The sequence below is a fragment of the Pseudonaja textilis genome, chromosome 1, assembly GCF_049901715.1.
Source record: "Pseudonaja textilis isolate UNSWEBS1 chromosome 1, rPseTex1.2, whole genome shotgun sequence".
NCBI lineage: Eukaryota > Metazoa > Chordata > Lepidosauria > Squamata > Elapidae > Pseudonaja > Pseudonaja textilis.
Window position 1 is genome coordinate 205,534,032 of NC_141990.1, and position 21,192 is coordinate 205,555,223.

A 21,192-nucleotide genomic window follows, 5' to 3' on the forward strand; every position below is an offset into this window, starting at 1 on the left:
TATCTTTATGCTGAAAATTTCAGCATAAAATTTCCAATATAAATAAACAGCAATGGTGACTTAATTCTTGTGAAGGGTATTCCATTAATTGGAAGTCAACCATGAAGAAATTATCATTAATAGGCTGGGTTCCCCCCACCCCCAAAATAAATTTTAAAAAAGAAAACACAGCACAAGCAGGAAAGTAAAATATTGCATCTTCTGAAACAACATGATTACAACCTCTGTAAGGCTGTGCCCATTTTATCTCTCTTAGGGGAGTCTGAACGGTAGCAAAGTCAATATCTCAAAGACATCAATGTGCACATATTTCTTTATAAGTAACAACTTTATTGTAACTTGATGTCCTGAAATGCAAAAATATTTTCAGCAACAAGGTACAAAAAGTATCTCACTGAAGTATTTCACTGTTAACATCAGGCAGATATAAAAGGCTAGATGGTTTGATGCAAGTGTCTTAACATGATAGGTAATATGGATAATGTCCAATTAAGCACAGGCTTGAATTCTTCCAATCTTTCAATTCCAAAACAGGATTCAAAAATATACCTTCATTGGGACATATCAAAATCCAGCATAAACTAGACTACAAGAGTATGATAAACGCAAACCACAACAAACACTGATAAAAATAATGTGCATCCATTTCAGAGATAGTCCATTTGCTGCAAGCAAAACAGCAAGAAAATCAATGCAATTGTACTATGCGCTGAAACTAATTAGAGTCCATAGGAAGGATTCAGATCAATCCAGTCAATAAAAATTAAATTTGGACTACACATCAATTGGTTTAATAAATCTTTTATAGCCTTAAAACAAAGCATGCCCCAGTGGTTATCCTAATATCGTGACGAAAGTATCTAGCTTTGAACTTGGAAGGAACCCCTTTGTAATACAGCCATCAGTGCCTTGCCAATTACTCTCAAATAGCCATTACTCATCACATTGCTATACTGAAATCAAGGAATTACAAAACAAAAGCAGGCACGCATACCTTAGCTATGCCTCATCTTAATCATTCTCTTTCTAGGATATCCGGAGCTGTTTTCAACCTGAAATTGGCTGCAAGAGACAAGTATATCTTTAAAAAAATATTTGGCAACTCCAGTTTTTGGAGATGAACAACTGTGATGAGCTGCCCAGATACAATGTTCATCACCTCTATACCAGTCTTTCTCTCTAAATTCTCACACAACTTTCCATTTTTTTTCTTCATCAGCTTGCATTTCAAAAAACCACCGGGCACTATGTCAGCATGCAGTAAATGGACTGCCAAAATCTGGATGAGTTACTGAGGCTTCCTTCATTGAAAAACAGCATCAACGTAAGTCATTTAAATGGTAACTCTATCACTTTTAGCAGAAATCCAAGCCCCATGTTTCAGGAAACAAACCTTACAAAACCCATACACCATAACACAACACATGCAGGCTGCTCTCTTTGGGGTCAGGGAAAGAGGTCTGATACTGAAGGCCAATGGAGAGGAGAACAGGCAAGCCAAACACAGCAGTTTGATATTTGAACTGAAAATCGGGGAGTAAGGATGGGCTCCCCATCTTCACAAACTTTCCAGATTTCAGTCAGTAGGTACAGAAACATGGAAAATACAGATTGTTCTTGCCAGCTCTTTTGGAAGAATGCAAACACTGAATGTGGTTCCTTGAGAAAATAAAGATGGATTAGCACATCCATAGAAAACAACATTAATTTTACTTTACTGAGTATTTTGCTGTAGCCAACAAGTAAAACAATATATTAGTTCAATTCATACGATTGGCTATTAAGGTCCTCTATGGCAACATCTTGTAAATTTTGATGTCTTAAACAAGTACTTCATTCTTATCACACAGTGCTTGATATTTTTGGTACAACGTGTGCTATTAAGATGTTTTAAATGTTTAACGAAAATAATATAAGATGTTCTTCTTGACTGCTGTATCAAGTACTATCAGAAGAAGCTGAAATGGACAATCACTCTATTAAATATTCAAGTAACTTTTATATTATAGCTGCAAGATTCAAAATGCAAAATTGCTTATATGAATATGTTGTTCATCGTGCAGCAAAATCTTCTTTTATCACTGTGGGACATTACATTCTTTTAATTTCACTGGTAAGAACACCCACCTATACATGATCTTAATTTAGATAAAGAGAAACTTCCTGGAAATATTACAAACTATAACACATCTCTGGATAGAACACTGCTGTACCACTTTGGTTGACTGAATAATATTCAGGCCCATTGAAAACACAAAAATGGTCCTTTTAACTGTGCTTCAAGGATGCATGCATGTTCAAATTCTGCACTGACCTTTTCTCTGAAAGAAAGAGTTGAGCCAGAATGGGGATTTGTTTCAAGCTTTAGCATTGGTTTGGAAGCACTCCTTTTTTTTTCTTTTTTCTTTTTGCTCCAACTGTTCTTTACATATATTCAAAATAATAATCTTTCAGCATAAATGTGCCTTAGATCTTTGAATTAATACTTCCCTGCTGAAAACGGGGGAAATGTCTTTTGAAAAACTAAGGAAACCTTCATTAATTGAGCATGTCAGTCAAATGGGCTACCTAAAACCTTTTATGCAAAAGCACAAGAAATTCCCTTTACTTATGGTTCAATGCAATTTTTCCCACACAACAGATATATCACATCACCATTATTAAGGTAAATCCATGATAATGAAACATTTCTAATGTGCATGTTTGCAGAGAAATCCCTCCAATTGTAAACAATGCTAACACACACACTGAAAAGTGTTGGCATTAAAGCTAAATTTTGAATAATAGTAACAATAATTAGAGTAATAATTTAAAAAACCCTTTCTTTGTTGCAGTTTACAAGGTTTATCGTAAGATCCTGTTCACATTAGCCAGAATTTCAATACCATCCACAATGCTAGTACAAGAATGAAGGCTAAAAGGAGGTCAGTGCTTATACATACTGACATTTCAGATTTCTATTCTTCCTGCTAAGTGTGTGTCTGTGCAATTTTCACTAGTGACAATAGGCTTGTGCGCACACACAATAAGGGAACAGAGTTAAGCCTACCCAAAAGTGTGGAAACAGAATGGATTCTAACATGAACACTAGAAGATATTAAGTTAAAATCAGCATCTCTAAGTCATGCGCGCCTTGTTTGCAGTAACAAAACTAAATCCCATGTGGCTGTGGGCATCTTAATGTATTTCAAAAGTTAGGCCACAAGTACTGTACCATATTTATCAAAACCAAAATATATATGTACCACACAACATACAAAAGTTACACATTAAAAGTGCATACTGAGATTCCATTTTGGCCCATTTCTGAAATCAACATTTGGTCACTCTTAAGCATCCTTAACCTCCCGTGTATTCTATTTGAGAAATTACCATTTCTTCCACAAGACATATCTCTTATTCCCTCTCCGTACCAACTCTCACTCTGGTTCAGTACAAGGTAAAAGAACAATGGATCATAAAGCAACATGGGCCAAAAAAAAAAAATACTATATTTTTTTCCACTGATGGGCACACTCACATAGTAAGCATTTATAAATACTAGTAAAATACATTTCTGAGCCAAGACATTGCATATTTCCCTCAGTCACCTGAACCAATGAAAAATAAATTATATTCAGAGTAGTATATTGCCACCGCATGCCTGACAGCACTCTCTGATGATAGGCAGATGCATCCTAAATACAATATTTTGGCCTGGAGCGCTTGTTTGCCAGTTCAAGTGCTTTTAACAGGGGGCTAGTTGAAATCCAGTTACCATAAGACCAACCAATAAACTTCATTTTGGGATTTTTTTTCAAAAAAAAAAAAGAAAGGAAAAGAGAAGATCCTTTTGAAACGGTCTTCGTTGATCAGCATTACTGCCTTATGGAGCTAGTGCAATCCTACAAAGCCGAGTCAAAAACGACGAGGCACCATTTAAAAAACAACAACAGGAAAATCACAAATGAACTAGAATAGTTGACATTAAGGCCTTTCAGTGAACTGGAGAATTATCAGTCTGATTTAAAGCTGATTATTAAACCATATATTTATCCATTCTTTAAAAGCTTTCTGGTTCTGTTCTGTAGGGAAGGGTCACATATTTGAGGAGTTGGTTTGCAAAACCCCTTCTGGATATGGACGAGGAGGCATTAGTTCCCGAGAGTTCATGGAAGATTTCATGACTGTTTTAGCCGTTTGCGTGGAATGCCGAACTGCGGACACTGTGCAGAGGCCAGGGCCCGAAACGCCTCAGCGACCAAGTGGGGATGAGAGTGGATCATTGATTTCCATCCTGCAGTTTCCGTTATGTCTGTGGCTTGGCTGTAAAGAAAAAAGAGGTACAAAACATGGGTTGAAAAGATTTGCAAAATACTACAGGCATGTCTACTCAAAGGTCAAGCTACATTAAGATGAAGAAGACATACATCCAAGTGGAGATATCAGGAAGATAAGGAACCAAAATGAAAGCATTTTATTTTTTATTTTTAGTCAGTGATTACCAAAGCCAACTTGTGTGATCAAGGCTTGCAAAAAACTACTTTTCAGTACCTGAAAGGCTGCTTGACATTTCAGCAAATCCCTCTCTTGTTCTGAGTAGGAATCGCAAAGTTATTTATTTATTTATTTATTTATTTATTTATTTATTTATTTATTAATTAAGTAAGTAAGTAAGTAAGTAAGTAAGTAAGTAAGTAAGTACATTTATATAGTTCCCAAAAGTTCTGGGTGGCTCTCAATCAAAAGTTAAAACAATACATAAAGCCGTATTAAAACTATAAAACTAAACACATGAAACATTGAAAGCAACAAAAAACCTGGGGCTTATCAGTGCTAGCATGCCATCATCTAATCTCCCAACATTTAAGGGGAAAACCAAGTCTTCAAAGCCTTACTGAAGACTAAAAGGGTGGAGGCCTGCCAAACCTCCCATCAGATGGCAATATTTAGGGGAAGAGACTAGGAGAGTGCCCACTCATGTACTTCATTCAATACTGCATTTTAATGTGTGAACTGCAATGGATCTCCCATTAATTCCAAAGCCATATTATCGATTTATCTTTAGATGGCTTCCTGATCAAGTTTACAAAATACACAAATATAAAACAGATATGTAAACACAACAAACAGGGAGAAATTTGTAACAGAAATATGGAGGGCACCCTTCAATAGTTATATGCTCTACTTTAGCACTGAGCCTCACTCTTTATTCCACTTCTTATCTCTTGCGATCGAGACAAACACACAGATAGATTATAGACAATGCTTAAGCGAGATCAAAGTACATACCTGTTGTTCCAGTTTTTTCCATCTTTACAGCCAAGCTGCCTAAGAACGCTGCACCTGTGCATAAGAAAATACTCAAATATTATCTCTCTGAAGTGTTCCCTTCAAAGGAGAAATATTTTTCAAGGAAACAAATGAGATACCTGTTAATGAAATCTATTGCTTGTGCTTTCAACTGTTCTGCACTGTGCAAATCTGCGAGAATCAGAATGTCTGCCACATTTTCTACTGAGAGGTTACTACACAGAGCTTCTTCACACATGATCTTCAGCCGTTCAAGTGCATACTGACCAGAGGGAAAAATGGTTTGCACATATTCAATCCTGCTTCAGTCAGAAAAATAGACATCTCTAATATACAAATGCCAAGTAGAAACTATGAAATCCTTGACCCCTTACAATGAACTACAGGATCTGAATGATAGAAGATGTACTGCTCTACCCTCAATGAATTCACGTTAGGAACAATAATTCCCAGGGCTAATTATCTGGCAAGAGACATGCTAAGTCTGTAAGTGTATTGATCCATTATTAATAATTAAAGCATGTTAATTCTCCAAATTTGAAACACCAATAAAAATATTAATCTCTAGCCATTTCACTTTAGTCTGCTACTGTAATATCCTAGAAAGAGGAAATTATGACAACAGGAGGTCTGAAAAGATCTTTCTTTTTTCCTAATAGACAACTACATGTCTGGGTGGTTATCTACCTCAGTTCTCCAAACATTGCCCAAAATAATGGATAACAGCTTTTCACTAATAGTATAAAACATGTTTATATAATTTCTGATCTTTCTTTACTCAGTGTATTGATAGCATTCCTGAATGCAAGAAAAATTCAAAATGAATTCTTTCTAAATTTTGTTAAAACAAATAGTAAAACACTTCTATAGTTTTTCTTTACTTACTTTATCTGCTGCTGCCAACAAGCTGTCAGCCATTTTCTCAAGATTTGGAGCCTTGCCTGTATAAATGAATCTCATCATCTCTTTAAATACGTCAGGATCTACATCATTTATTTCTACACAATTCTGTCACACAAATCAGAAAAAATCTTGTTATGATTTTTAATTGAAGCATTATAAACCACCTTTTATAACGTAGCGACAAAACACATTATGCCCCCACTATTCCTGCTGATAATATTAAATAAATCTATTGTTGGGTTCCTTCAATCTCAGGTAGTGACACTTTTCCCATGAAATCAAGTAGAAATTTAGAAGCTGCTATGGTGCTCCATTTGGATTCAAATAAACAAGTCAAAGAAGTAGAAAATAAATGAGTCAAAAGTTGAACTAGAGCAGAGGTGTATAACTCAATTTCATTGAGGACCACATCAGGGCTGTGGTTGACCTTGAGGGGCCAGGCGGATGTGGCCAACAGGTGGATGTGGCCAGCTTGACACCACTCCCAAACTGCTGGAGTGTTTCCTTTCCGCACTGGGGAGACTGGGCTGAAGGTATGCTGGACTGATCTTTCCTCTTTGTATTGGGTAGACCAGTATGGCCCCCACGGACCAGATCCAACCACATTGCAGGCCGGACACATTGTGGGCCAAATCCGGCCTGCAGGCCTTGAGTTTGACACCCCTGAACTAGAGCTTGTTTGCAAAATTCTCATACTGCTCTTCCTACCTTACATGTAGTTCCAATATTACATTTACTACACTTACAAATCTGTTTCAGGCTTCAAGCAACCTGCTAGCTTTAAATTTAAAAAATGTTATAAGACAATAGCCGCTGAAGGCTTGACAATGCCTGGCCAAAGAAATGATAAAAAAACAAAAAACCCTCAATAGGACCAACTGAGGTCCTTTGGGAAAGCAGTTCAAAAGAGGCAACAATACAGAGGACTATGAAACCAATTTTATTCTGATGGATCAATTATTTCTTCCTAACGAAGTACAGGAGTCAGAGTATCCCAGAGATGATTTTCCAACAGCAACTGGAATGTCTTGGGTTTTTTTCGCCTTGAAAATGTTTTGCTTCTCATCCAAGAAGCTTTTTCAGAACTGAAGAAGCTCCTTGGATATGAAGCAAAATATTTTTAAGAAAAACCCCCAAGTTGCCTTTTGAAAAACACCTTTGGGACAACCATGACCCGGATGATTGAAACTCTCCATAGACAGGATAGTTTTGACAGACAACTCATGCTTTCCATATCTTGAGATATTGGCATATTCAATCCAGAAAGGCCAATTTTATAACAGATGCTCCAAGTGTCAGGGTTCCAGTTAACACACCCAAAGGAATCATGTGATTCCTACCTGCAAATGAATATCCACAACATCCTCAAAACACTTTTATTTTATGTGTCACACATTTGTAACACTCCCCATAGTATTATATTTTTAAATGCATTGTTCAAATAAACTGGGAAATACTATTTGGCTCGAGTTGTTGTTTTCATTTAACCCAGCACTCCCCAACACCTGGGCTGCAGATTGGTACCAGTCTGTGGCCTGTTAGGAACTGGGCTATGAAAGCGGTGGTCAAGTGAGCAAAGCTTCATCAGTGCATGCGAGATCTAGGTTGCACACAAAACCATCCCCCTTCCCCCTGGTCTGTGGAAGACTATTTTTCTTTCAAAACCGGTCCCTGCTGCCAGACAGATTGGGGGCTGATTTAACTGACTGATTTGGTTTCTGTCATCTTATGCTGATTCAAAGATAAGGTCCTTTAGGACAGCGGTCACCAACTGGTGGGCTGTGGCCCACTGGTGGTCTGCGAAAAATTTTTGGTGGTCTGCAGAGAAATGTCATTCCCAGAGCACCACCCAAAGCAATTAACCTGCGCAGGAACACAAGGCTGCGCCACCCACATGGCCCGCGGGAACCCTCCCCGCCCACTCACTCCTTACCTGGCAAACTTGCCTGCTAAGTTGCTATTTTTCCTTTTTCCGACCATCAGCTGTTCTGCTGTGCCGGGAGATTTAGATTAGCTAGAAAGCAGAAAATCATTGGATTTCTTGCTTTCTAGCTAATCTTTAGATCTTTACAACCTTCCTTAGGACTGAAGCAGTGCAGACTCAGCTAGCCGATGGCAGAAACACAGATCTCTATGTGAATCTGTGAGCAACTCAATCTGCCAGCCTGCTTTGCCTGATTTTGGGTAAAAGTTGCTCTTTTTTAATAAAAAATGCAATATTTATATATATGTGTGTTATGAGTTAATTTTGTGAATTTACTTGCTAGCAAATTTTATGTGACAGGCTCAGCTAGTCGATCTCACAGATCTCTGAATGAATCTGTGATTCTGTGAGCAACTCAATCTACCTGCCTGCTTTGCCTGATTTTGGGTAAAAGTTGCTCTTTTTATAAAAAAATATTCAATATTTACATAAATATTTATAATATTTACATACAAGCCATGCCAAGCCTGTCACATGACCAAGCCACACTCACAATTAGGCCACGCCCACAAAATCAGTTAAGAAATTTGAATCCTACCCCTGCCTCTGAGTGTGTGTGTGTGTGCGTGCGTGTGGGGGGGGGGAAGGGAGGGAGGGAGGCAGGCAGGGAGGGAGGTTAGATCAGACCTCTCTCTCTCCCCCCTCCCACCCACCCCCATCCAATGTCAGCAAGCCAATGTCAATCAAAATTCATATTAGTGGTCCCCGGGATTTAAAATTATGAGTTTGGTGGTCCCTCAGGTCCAAAAGGTTGGTGACCCCTGCTTTAGGATATCATTCCACAGAAATGGAAGCAGTGCTCCACTCACCTTTTTGCTTTCCTCCATTTCATGTTCAAACATGGCATTAAAAACAGGTGAACGAGCTGTGGGAAGAAACTTGAGTGTTAGTAGTAGGTCAAGATTGTAACAAAAATGATGAAACAAGACAGAAGTAAGAGATACCTGCAAGGATAGATTTATGAGCTTTGAACTCTTGCCCTCCTATATAAAAGCTGCAATCTGTGAATCTTGTGGTTTCCCAGAGGTTGCCTAAATCTTCAGCGAGTCGACATTCGGGTACTTTTAAGGTGTTTGTACTGGATAGTCCTGATATATTCACGGAGTCTTGGACCACACTTACCTAATCAAAACAGTAAATAATATATCAATAACTGTAATGTTAAGGTTCTCATACGACAATAATGCATACATTAGGCAACTAGTTTCATTTCATTCCAAACTACTGATAAGTATTTCTGATGCCCCCAAATCATGATATTTAGCTAGAAAAATAAAATAGACCAATAAACCAATCTGACAAATACAACTCAACATGTATTGTACTATCAGCATATTAAGTAAAAGCAAGAAATGAATATTTTTAACAGATTGTTTGAAATCTGCTCCTAATTGTATCTAACACCACTATATACAATATAATTGTTTTATCTTGTATCACAGAGTTCCCCAATCTTTTCAGCTTTGCAGACTGGTATGGAGGTGGAGAGGGGACGGTGTTGCGCGAGCAGTGGGCAAACACGCACATAGGCGCAAATAATCTAACCTAATATAGGTGGCTACCAAATGATAGCCAAATTATTATTTCAGGAGCGAAAACAATAAACTGAATTTCTGTCCTTATGGTGACTGTGTCATGTGACCTTGGAAAGACATGCGCAGCAACAGTCATAACTTCAAAGATGGGTGTAAGTAGCTTTTTAAAACTGTTGTAACTTTGAACGGTCATTAAAAGGTAATAAGCGAAGGACTACCTTATGTATGTGCATTCAGATTCCATCAAATACATACAACTACAGACCTCTGTGCACACACAAAGCCTCTCTGCCTTTACTAATCTGCATTCATCTGAGGTTATTGGAAATGAAGGGTTAATGCTCTTCTTCCAGGGTGCCTGCCTTATTCCTCCCCACTATTTGCCATAGTTGCACTAAATACCAGATTTTCAAAAAGAAAACAACAATCATCTCAATAGCAAAAATGAGGAGCTACAGATAATCCTTGCTTATCAATTACTGCTAAGTGACATGATTCTAAAGTATGAGTTATATGACTGCACCAACCTATGGCAGTTGCAGGAGCTCTGATTGCTGTCATTAAATGAATCCTGTGTGATTGTTAAGCGCAACTTCACTTGCAACCTTCTATCGATTTTCCCACTGACTTTGCTTGTCAGAAACTCGCAATGAAGGTAGCAAAGAACGACTGCATAACCCTAGCTGCAATCAGAGTAATTGTAAGTTGGTTGCCAAGTCCCCAAATTACAATCATGTGAGCATGGGGATGCTGCAACACACGCAAGTATGAATACAGACCATAAATCTCCATGTTCAGCGCTGTAATAACTTTGAACAATTGCTGAACCAGTTGTCATTAAATAAGGACTACTTGGTATTTTAAAGCTAACTATGATCAGTTTGCAAACAATAACTGAAGCTCCAAAAGGAGTTAAGAAAACAAATGCAAGACTGGATGCTCCTGAATCAATGCATCAAAACCACTGCAATACAACAGATTTTATCTGTTGCGCACACTTCTTGCCTTTGTCCATATTAAACATTTGCCTCTAACAAATTTAGTTTGCAGTCGAACTGTTTGATTCAGGAATATTTTATGACATGAGAATCCTTTCAGATTCAGGCTTGTTACCTCCACTTATCCATGCAATAATTGTATTCACAACAAATCCATCACATAGCTAATTTAGATTGTCTATCTAACTAAAATAAGATGCAGTACATTTCTACCATTTGGTCTCAAGGGTCACATTTCAATTATTCTTCATGCACAATATAATGGCACATAATTAAGTTGTAAGCTTGCCAAGAAATTTTTGCACATATTTCTTGTAAATACAAAGATCAAAGCAAACTTATTAGCAGTTACAGCATCCATCGTCTTCCTAAGCCACTAATCAGTTCCCAACAGCAGTGATAACCAACCAAAGTATATTTAACACTCACTGTAATGGGATCGTAACTTTCTTCACTAGTTTTCATTTGGAAACACCATAAGCAGTCTTTCTGAATTTTAGGTTACTGATATAATTAAGAGTGATTTATTGATTTAAGCCAAGGATCTATTTCATCAGAGCATTTATACTGATTAGATTTTTTAAATTAATATAAACAACTTTCACTCTTCCAAGCATTCATGAACATTTGAATTGTTGAGAAAAGTTACCTTAATTTTGTAATGTTGTTAACAGATTTAAATCTGAAGAATGTCAGAAGAATTTTTAAACATTTAATGTCATGGAGGGCATTATCAATGTAATGAAAAACTACAACTGTTTTGACAAAAGCAATTTTGTCAGTTTTACTGCACAATTACTAATTCTAGCACATCAAACTTGTGAATCAGAAACTCCATCTTCTTAAAACGTATTCCATAACTGTTCCTCTCTGTTTTCTTGGTAGGTAAGCGAATCAGGAAAGGTCCAGGATCACCATGATCGTTACACATTCATTATGGAAATCAACTATTTTTTCGTTTAAAACTTTGCATTCAAAGTTCTGGTCACTTTAAACCAGGTGTGTCAAACTGGAGGCCCATAGGCCGAATGTATCACGCATAGGCCATGCCCACCTCAGTTCTGCGAATAGGAAAAATGTCATGAAATGTCACATTTCATGCAAAGTGACAGCAAAGTGACACGGTGAGTTTGACACCAGTGATTTAAGCTATCCTTATCTCTCCAAGGAGCTGAAGCACTAAAAAGAGAAGTTCCAAAATTGAGGAAAAAAAGTTGATGGCATAAGTTTACAAAGTCACACTTCTACAGAACATAAACTTTTCTGTTTTGGTGAATTCTTAAAATTCAGGCTTATCTTAAACTAGTCAACAATTGAGGAACAAGCAAAATGCACAAATAATAGATTATATGGTCTGCAGCCATTAAGATACACAAATCTTTGAACAGCTACTGCCAACCAATGTAAACAGTACTGGCCTGATTCAAGAAAAACTTAAAGAACTTTCCAATTGGACTTCATTTAAAAATATATCAATGAAGAACCAGTTGGATCCTATGATAGTTCCCAGTGCAATGTAGAATAAAGTGAAGCATTAGAAACATGCAGTCTCATGAGGCTGGAGTGGGAGTTGGAATACTCCCATGATTTATTGATTCATTGATTGACTGACTGATAGACAGACAGACATCAATCACAGGAGTATTCCTCAGGTTTCTTTTCATTTTGTGGTAAATAGCAATGTGTCTAATGGGCAACTTATTTATAGAAAATGGATCTTGCACCATATACGTAAGAAAACCATTAAGTTCAAACCTTTGATCAGGGTGTTTCTTTAATACAGAAGGGATAAACTTAACATTTAAAGCTCTCCTCATTGCTCATTCATAGCCATGGAAACCAATATTCTATTTTAAAAAGCACAGATTGATTACCTACCTCACAAAATAGCGTAAGCTTGTCATCTGGTAAAAGACCATTAGTTTCCTCAAGTAAAAAGTCTCTTCGAATGAATTTTTTAAAACCCCAGTCCTTGCCTTGAACAAATCGATATGCTCTTTGGCTTTCTAGTCGTAAATAAATAAAACAGGAGTATATTCAATTAAAAGACATTTAAAAATAATTACAGATGAGAAATGAAATCCAAGGTTCCTACTGAGTTGAAGTCATTATATTATTAATAGCAATCTATGTATCCATGAATACATTTTTGGCTGAGAAACTGTCCCACTTGCTGTGCATTGAACAGAGTTTAATATATATTACCAGCCATTTGATTCAATTGCCAACCACACAGAAATAAAATGTAGAGGTAAATATTTTTGGTTATAAAGACCCAGGCTGGCTTTTAAAAATATATAGTCCTTGGCTTACAACCATAATGGAGCTCAACATTTCTGTTGCTAAGTGAGACACTTAAGTGAGTTTGCCCCATTTTATTTATCTTTCTTGCCCCAGTGGTTAAGTGAATCATTGCAGTTGTTAAATTAGTAAAATAACTGTTAACTGAATCTGGCTTCCCCACTGACTTTGCTTGTCAGAAGGTCCCCAAAACTGATCACATAACCCCCAGGGCACTGCTACCGTCATAAATATGAGTCAGTTGCCAAGCATTCAAATTTTGATGCTGCAATCGTCACAAGTGTGAAACACAGTCATAAGTTGCTTTTTTTAGAGTTGTTGTAATTGCAAAATGAAGTGTTATAACTATCTGTAACCTTAAAAGTATTTGGTAATATTTGGATATCAATTAGTCAGTAATGAACACGTTACCTAGAAAATGTACGCAGTCATTTTACAAAGGTTGTGCAGGCTTTTCTATCCCGCTGTTCTCCAGTCAAACTAGAGATCAGCTCTCACAATCCTGGCCTGGGTACCAAAACCCTGGAAGGTGTCAAGTGGAGGAACGCTACGTTATAAAAAAACAGTACTGCTGTTTATGATAGTTACAATAGCAGTAACGTTATTTATCATCCACCAGCAACCTATGGCACTCCGGTGGGAGCCAGTTCTAGAGAAGCTAAGCTCAGTGAGAAAAGGCTCTTGACTGTGAAATGGTTATTTTAATACATGGGAGAATGAACTGAACCCAGCCCAGTAACTGTATCCACTGTGCAGATTCATGAGCCACCAATAGGTCTTTCAAGCAGCCGAGTATGTCCATCACAGGGCACAATGCGTCAACACCACTGATTTATACTGGTATATTTTAAGAAACAGGAGAGAAAAATAAGAAAGGTCCATAATAGGACAATCAACAGCATTCTGCCCACAAATCAAAGGACAGAATGAGGCCTCATTTAACCCAGACGGCAGGCTGCCTGGCTTACCTGAGACCTCATCCTGCCCTTTGATTTGAATGCAGAAGAGATTGTTAAAAACACCCCAAGTAAGACACATCAAGGAGCCAACTGTACAGCCGTCTCAGTAGTCACAAACTGACAGATCCTACAAATATTAATTAAATGGAAATTACAGATGTTAGCAGCTTTACAGACAGCAGCAGCATCATACTTTCCCAATCATACCTACAAAGTGACTTTAAAAAAAAGGAACACAGAATTTATATAAACAAATTCCCTGTAACTGTCAACTAGACAAACGTCAGCTTAAAAATTTGAGGCGGATATTGCAAAGTAGAGGGGAAGGAAGGAAGGAAGGAAGGAAGGAAGGAAGGAAGGAAGGAAGGAAGGAAGGAAGGAAGGAAGGAAGGAAGGAAGGAAGGATCTATGGAAAGCTAGAGTATACAACCTTTTCTGAAAGGTTTGATTTGCCATAAACATGAAGTATTTCCAAGGGAATAAAAGGGTGACTTTTTGACAGGCTTTGGAAAAGCCCAAATATTTCTTTCTCACACTGAAAGTCAACATCAGAGTAATTTTTAAAAATACACTTACCCATTGCCTTTGTTTCTTCTCTTTTTGCATTTAACAGAGAAAACTTAAATTTTGCTCTCACTTCACTTTTTGGACAACTAACTAGAAGTAAATACAATGAAAGATAATCTTTGCTTTCATCATCTAAACCTTTTGGGTTTACCCTCAGGCACCTGGAATGTAAGAAGTCTGGGTTATACATCAATGCTGAATAAAAACTGTCCTGGGCTAGACATATTTATGTCAGGACTTAGAGGGTAATGTGTTTCAAACCTGCTAGAATAAGGTCCCTTTACAAGGAAACATAAATAGCTCTCTCTTTTAGATTGATATTTTGAAAAAAAAAAGTTTTTGAGTAGCATGGCCTCAACCAAAGTTACAAACTTCAAATATTCCACTATTGTGGATTAGTGTCACATCCGCTATCCACTTATCTTAAACTCTAATCTTGTTCTCCTACCTCAATGGCAAGTTTTCAGTCTTTTATAAAGTAGAATAGCTGCTCTAGAAAAAATACATCTGATAAATATCTTAACACAAGGAAAAATCTGGTGTTTTTCCTGTTCACCATAAAAGTTTACAGGGCTCTTTAAAACAATATGGGGTAAAGTGCAGAACAAAGTGACAAAATCCATCCCCATCTTTTTTTCATTTTCTTTAAAAAAAAAAGCTTCAATACAATCTATGGTGATTTCTGTCAGCTACACAATGGAGACTGCCTATAAATACAGGTAGTCCTTGATTTACGACCATAATTGAGCCCAAAATCTTTGTTGCTAAGCGAGATAGATATTAAGTGAATTTTGCCCCACTTTACGACCTTTCTTGCAGCAGTTGTTAAGTGAATCACTGCAGTTGTCAACTTAGCACGATTGTTAAGTGAATCTGGTTCCCCATTGACTTTACTTGTCAGAAGGTTGCAAAAGGTGATCACATGATCCTGGAATACTGCAACCGTCATAAATACGTCAGGTGCCAAATGATCACGTGACCATGGGGATGCTGCAATGGTCATCAGTGTGAAAAATAGTTCTTTTTCCAGTGCCGTTGTAACTTTGAACTGTTACAAAATGAATTATTGTTAAGTTGAGAACTATCTGTATGTTCAAAACACATGGATTAAAAAAAAAGCGTAGGCTTTGTAAGGAAAACCAAATATAAGCACGTTTTTCTCTATTGATCTACTCAATTTGCATCTCACCACAAGACGCTTAGGATAATAATAATCCCAAGCTTTCAGGAAGCATGCTTCCCTCACATACTCAGGGACAAAAGTAATGGATTATAATCAAAATATTAATGTTACATAAACAACAAGGGAATTACATGAAAACATTCTTACACTACACTAATTCAAACACTTAAAATAGAACGTACAAGAATTCGTGGTTTATAAATAAAGTTAAAGCCACAGAGACCTACACTAAATTAACATGGCTTCCTGGTTCAGATTTGCTTAAGTAACCACCTATTTTTGTTTATTTAGCAATTTATGTTTAAACCAAATGTAGTTTAGCATGATATATGAACCCTATAGAGTTTCAGTAGTCAAAAAATGAGAAGCTAGTTTTATATAAATGGAAAACTACATCAGTGGTTCCTAAACACAATAAATATTTTTTATATGCAAATGCAAAAAATGAATATTTATTGGTCAAACTTGCACCACATTGCACCATTATAGACCACATTTTACAGGATTTTAGGAAGAAACGTCAAAACTTTGACAATCTGGTGGTGACAAAGGATTTTTTTTGCCATCAAGTACATTATATTTTTTATATTAATTACTTAATGTTGGTTGGGGCAAGGTGTCAGATGTGATATTATAGGGAAAGGTGTACATTTCCAACCCATAATTTAGTGGTCTCCTAATGTTTTCAGTGATGACACAGTGTTTATCTGTTACAATATTTAAATTTAGTAGCTGGATCAGTGGGGTTGTACAATGAATCAGAACACACAGTTTATAGCCACAGTTAACTGGTTCAAGAGCTCCCTGGCTCCTGCGTGAGGCAATCTATGCTGTGATTGGTTGCTGTGGGTATGGAGGGGGAGCTTCCCTTTCCCCTCACCTTTTTCTTTTGGGTGCCCTGTGTGCTCAATTCCCAGAAAGTTTCACATCAGAGAAAAGGCTGGAAATCACTATAGTATATTTCAATACGTTACAATATGTATGACAAATTGTATTTCAGCCTTTAGCTGTGCTAACTGTCACTGTGACTGGTATCCAGTTGCCTCTTGAAAAAGCACCTTTGGGACATTATGTCTGGCAACTCTTCTAACATTTGAAGAAAGTTATTGCATCCTAACTTGACACATTATATGTTCATGGAATCTCTTATATTTAAGGCAACAAAGAAATTAATGAATTTATCTTACCATTTCATTTTATCATTTGGCCCTGAAGAAAAAGTTGAACTTTTTAAAACTTCACCCATTTCTTCTCGGCAGAAACTGAAGTTATTAATGGTCCACATGTAAGAAAACTTCACAACTTTAACCTGCATAAGAAATGCAGAGAGTAATGTAAATTTACCAAGTTCATCTTTTTCAAACCTAATTTTTAAAAATTACCAAAGAAACCAACTGCTCACCCACTTAAAGGTAACAAAACAATAACTTGCAGAATTAAGGGTCTTTTTAGTTGTCATAAGGAATCGCTCAATTTTGTATTTTAAAAACTATGTCAACACATTGTATAATTATTTTCCATTAACTAAAAATTGCCACTACTAAACTCCTAGTCCTAGAGAGCAATAAATCTGTAGGCTCCCAGACTTGAGAAAGCTGTATTCGTGATTAATTTGCTTTCTAATATTTGACTAATTCAATTGCTAATAATGCTAATTCTTTGTATTATGGATTGCTCAGGAAATAAAGTGTCTCATTGATGATCATGTTAGGCAGTAGAGCTACTAATGCATAAAACTTAAGCTTCTCATTTTGAGATAATTCATCTTGTTCATCCTAGTTTTAAAGAACAAGATTACAGCATTTTATCCCCTCTTTCTTTTAAATGGAAACAGTAATAAATTAATAATAGGAAACTTAATAGCTTCTCAGAGTTCAAAAAGCTAACACATGTAATAATGTATTAACTTTTTAAATTTTAGATACTAGGCCCTGGGATATTTCAGAACATCCCTTTTAAATTTGTATGCTGCATACTATAATTGTATTATTTATTTATTAATCACACTGGGCAGCTGCCCATCTCATAAAGAGTGAAACTTCTATGCACTTTGACAATGACTTAAAAGACTATTCAAAATGCCTTAGGATTAGCATCATTTTAAAGCAGCTACAACATTTTTTAAGACTCACATGAAAAACTGAAACAAGATGCGGCTGCTTTAAAAAAAAAGTGCTGTGCCCCTCTCCATTCTGTAGGATTACCCAATCATTTTTGAAGCATGAACAGCCTTACTATTCATTTCTACTAGAATTTTCTGGTCTTCTGAATTAAAGAGAATTAGGTTTGGTTAATCCTTGATATGATACTGCCCGAGGAAGCCAGAGTCATAGATAAATAAAAATCCAGAAGACAGGCAATTGTATACACCTTCCATATCACTGCTAAAACTCACTCAAATGGGGCATGTCATCCAAAGGAGCTGAAATGGACTCAAAGGAATGGGGGGAAAAAGACTGTCACTGCATTCCATAAAACACAGAGATACAACTGAACTGTGTAATGCTAACTGTTGAGATTTGGTTCATTACTGAAAGGCTAAGTGACCAATTACCAACGGCTATTCTTTATCATTGTCAGGTGCAGGCTGAACACTTGAAAGACTTTAGGCTGTTCATCTTTTTTTTTTTGACAACTTGTCAAACTTTGATATTTAATCTTCTGCCTACTGTAAAACTGTCACTGCTTTTTTGCTTTTTGTGTTTGTATATTGAGTTTTTTGCTAAAACATCATTATCCAACTTTTTTTGTCTCCCTGTTCTTCTTTCTGAAAACCAGAATCATAAATATTTCTTTGGGTGGCTTTTCAGGTATGGCTATTATCATTATTTTTGGCCAATGCCTCCTTCTCAAGGTTGATTTATTTTTACTTAGTTTATTAGATTTTCTTCGAGATTTCAAGGCAGTTTATTTGGGATATCCATTTCATCCCTACCATGACAACACTACGCAATAGGGCTGGACTGAGAGAGAATAAGTAGCCAAAAGGGCAAATCTGAACTACAAGAAGTATGCTAATAACATTCTGAACTCAGACACTATATTACCTGTGTGTAACACCAGCTTTCAGCCACAGGTCCACTGGACATCTCTCCAGAAGGTGAAGGAGTAGGGACTCTTGACATCCCCACTTTATGGCACTCTTTTGCAGTATAAAGGCAGCAATTTAGCTGTCAGTATCCTTCCTTTCAACATCAAGATAGAAGCAAAGAAATATCACTATTTCACAGTTATTATTAATCCACAGTTTCTATATAAAGATATGAAATGCCAAAGAAGTGAACAAAATACTAAGATAAAGAACTGTATTTTTCTTCTTTCCCCAAGGCTTATTATTTCTATTTGGTTAAAACCTGAAAATGGGGAAATGGGGAAGTATGAACTTCATCCTAAAATAATTTTAGTACCTAGAAGTATTAAAAGGTGAAAGTATTAAAAGGTGTTTACAAAGATATTACATAGATTATAAACTAACATGTCAAAGGGCAGAAAAACTTGCCTCATTATAGGGAAAACAGCAGCTTTTGTAAGCCCACAAACTTGACAAAAGATTAAAAAATAAAAAATGAGGAGTAAAAACTACTGATAATAACAACACATCATTTTAAGGAAATAGCAACATATGGACAATAAATAGTTTGCAAGATAAAATGAGCCTCTTTATTTCAACCAATGATTAATGGATAGCTTTTGATGGGTTTCATACGGAGGTCAAATTCTTTATTTTACTATCACGTTGATGGTCTTTTTTCCCCCATCAATTGTAGGCTGTACTATTTTTTTTAGAGTTTTATTAATTTGATAAATAACTAAAGGAGGCAAACATACCGAATACTTCTTTCTCCTCCTATATTCCCCTAAACATCAATCCTTTGAGGTGGATTGGGCAGAGAGAGAATGACTGACCAATGTCACTCAGCCAGCTTTCATGCCAAGGCAGGACTAGAACTCGCCATCTCCTGGTTTCTAGCTTGTGCCTTAACCACTAGACCAAGCTGGCCTAAAATTATATTTAAATTTTTAAATTAAAATTATATTTGAAATCCTGACAATTTAATTTAGTACCACCTTTGTCTACTTATACATTAAAAAAAATCTTTTCAATAGACTTGAAATAAATCAATCAAAAATGTCTATCGCAATTGTTGGAAAATCTTCTTGACCACTTTATTTTGCCCCCCGCAAGTCCAATATCCAACTGCAATTGCTGTGGCTTACCTACCCTGTTTTTCCAACAATACGGCCTCCCCCAATAGGAAGTCCCAGCATGTTTTATAGGCATGAAATGAAATTAAGCCCTTCCCCCCAAATTAAGGCCTATATTAAAACATGCGAAATGGGGGGAAATGGCGGGGGGGCTTGCTGTTAGAAAATACTTTTGTTGCACACCTGGATATAGTGCTGCCTGCGATGACCCTGATACAATGTGCCCCACCAACGCCAAGTTGTCACCGCCCGCCTGCCCGAAGATGCAAAGGGGAGGAATTAAGTCACCCCCAAAAAGATGGCCTAGCCATTTTGGGGGGGGCTCAAAAAAAAAAAAAAGACCCGGCCTTATTATATGAGAAACACGATAGATATTCAACTGATAAAGGATCCCTTTATTATTATTATTTCATTTATGCCTATGTCTCCAAAAGTTCCAAGTGGTTTGCAAACACAAAATACATTAGAATGCAATAAAACCCCATGAAACGCAGATATTACCAGATTTGAGTTAGCAGAATGAAACCTCAAACAAAACAAGAACGCAGTTTTGCTACTTTAATTTAAAATGTTGCCTGAACTTGCTAGTTTAAGCCACCTTACAGAAGGCTGAAAGCAAAGGAGCCAGATACAGTTGGCAGCGGGGGGGATCCAACAGGTAGAACGTTATCAGAAGTGATCTGCTAAATCGGTAGAACTGTATTACAGGAGAGGACCTTTTGCATTTATTCTTCTCAAAGGAAAGAACATAAATCCTTAACAAGACCTACAGGATTCAGTGATAAAGACTGCCTTCTGAATCTTCCTAACCAAAAAACACACACTCTAATCTTGCGCTCAGTAAGAAGGAAAAGGCTGTGTGGTGATTTAAAGAGGAAACTCTCTATTTTTCCCATTCCAGTGCTTCTCCTCAAGCGTTAAAGCAACCGTATACCTCGAAGACTCATTTAGCCGGTGTGAAGGCTTGGGGTCTGTTGGAATCCTTAGCAAAGTGGTTGCCCCTGCACCCACACACCTGACAGCTGAGCACAACTTCTAAAGCAGCAGAGCGAGTTTCACAAGTACGCACTGTTCTAACACTTCACACAGGGGAGCATCATCAGGCTTAACATGTTTTGTGAAGGACCCCTGCTGAATGCTTTGAAGAACAAATAGCCCCAATATAAATCTGTGCATTGTATTTAGCCTGCTGAGAGAACAAAGGTTCATTCAAAATCTACTAAAAAACCTGATCCAGGCTAAAGATGTTCGCTCCCCACAGATG

The 21,192-nt window shown here is 37.0% G+C and overlaps 1 protein-coding gene across 1 annotated transcript in view; it reads right to left on the reverse strand.

Moving 5' to 3' along the window:
• Nucleotides 1-309: 309 nt before the first annotated feature.
• SPOPL (speckle type BTB/POZ protein like) overlaps nucleotides 310-21,192 on the reverse strand; it is a 40,038-nt gene continuing 19,155 nt past the window's right edge. Inside the window, exons 2-11 of the mRNA XM_026720824.2 lie at nucleotides 18,770-18,907; nucleotides 16,910-17,031; nucleotides 14,549-14,700; nucleotides 12,591-12,718; nucleotides 9,124-9,301; nucleotides 8,989-9,044; nucleotides 6,178-6,300; nucleotides 5,412-5,554; nucleotides 5,272-5,325; nucleotides 310-4,305 (exon numbers count right to left, since the gene is read on the reverse strand). Of these exons, the coding sequence (XP_026576609.1) occupies nucleotides 4,161-4,305; nucleotides 5,272-5,325; nucleotides 5,412-5,554; nucleotides 6,178-6,300; nucleotides 8,989-9,044; nucleotides 9,124-9,301; nucleotides 12,591-12,718; nucleotides 14,549-14,700; nucleotides 16,910-17,031; nucleotides 18,770-18,847 (1,179 nt within the window). The 5' untranslated portion in view covers nucleotides 18,848-18,907 and the 3' untranslated portion in view covers nucleotides 310-4,160. The remainder of the gene's footprint in view (nucleotides 4,306-5,271; nucleotides 5,326-5,411; nucleotides 5,555-6,177; nucleotides 6,301-8,988; nucleotides 9,045-9,123; nucleotides 9,302-12,590; nucleotides 12,719-14,548; nucleotides 14,701-16,909; nucleotides 17,032-18,769; nucleotides 18,908-21,192) is intronic.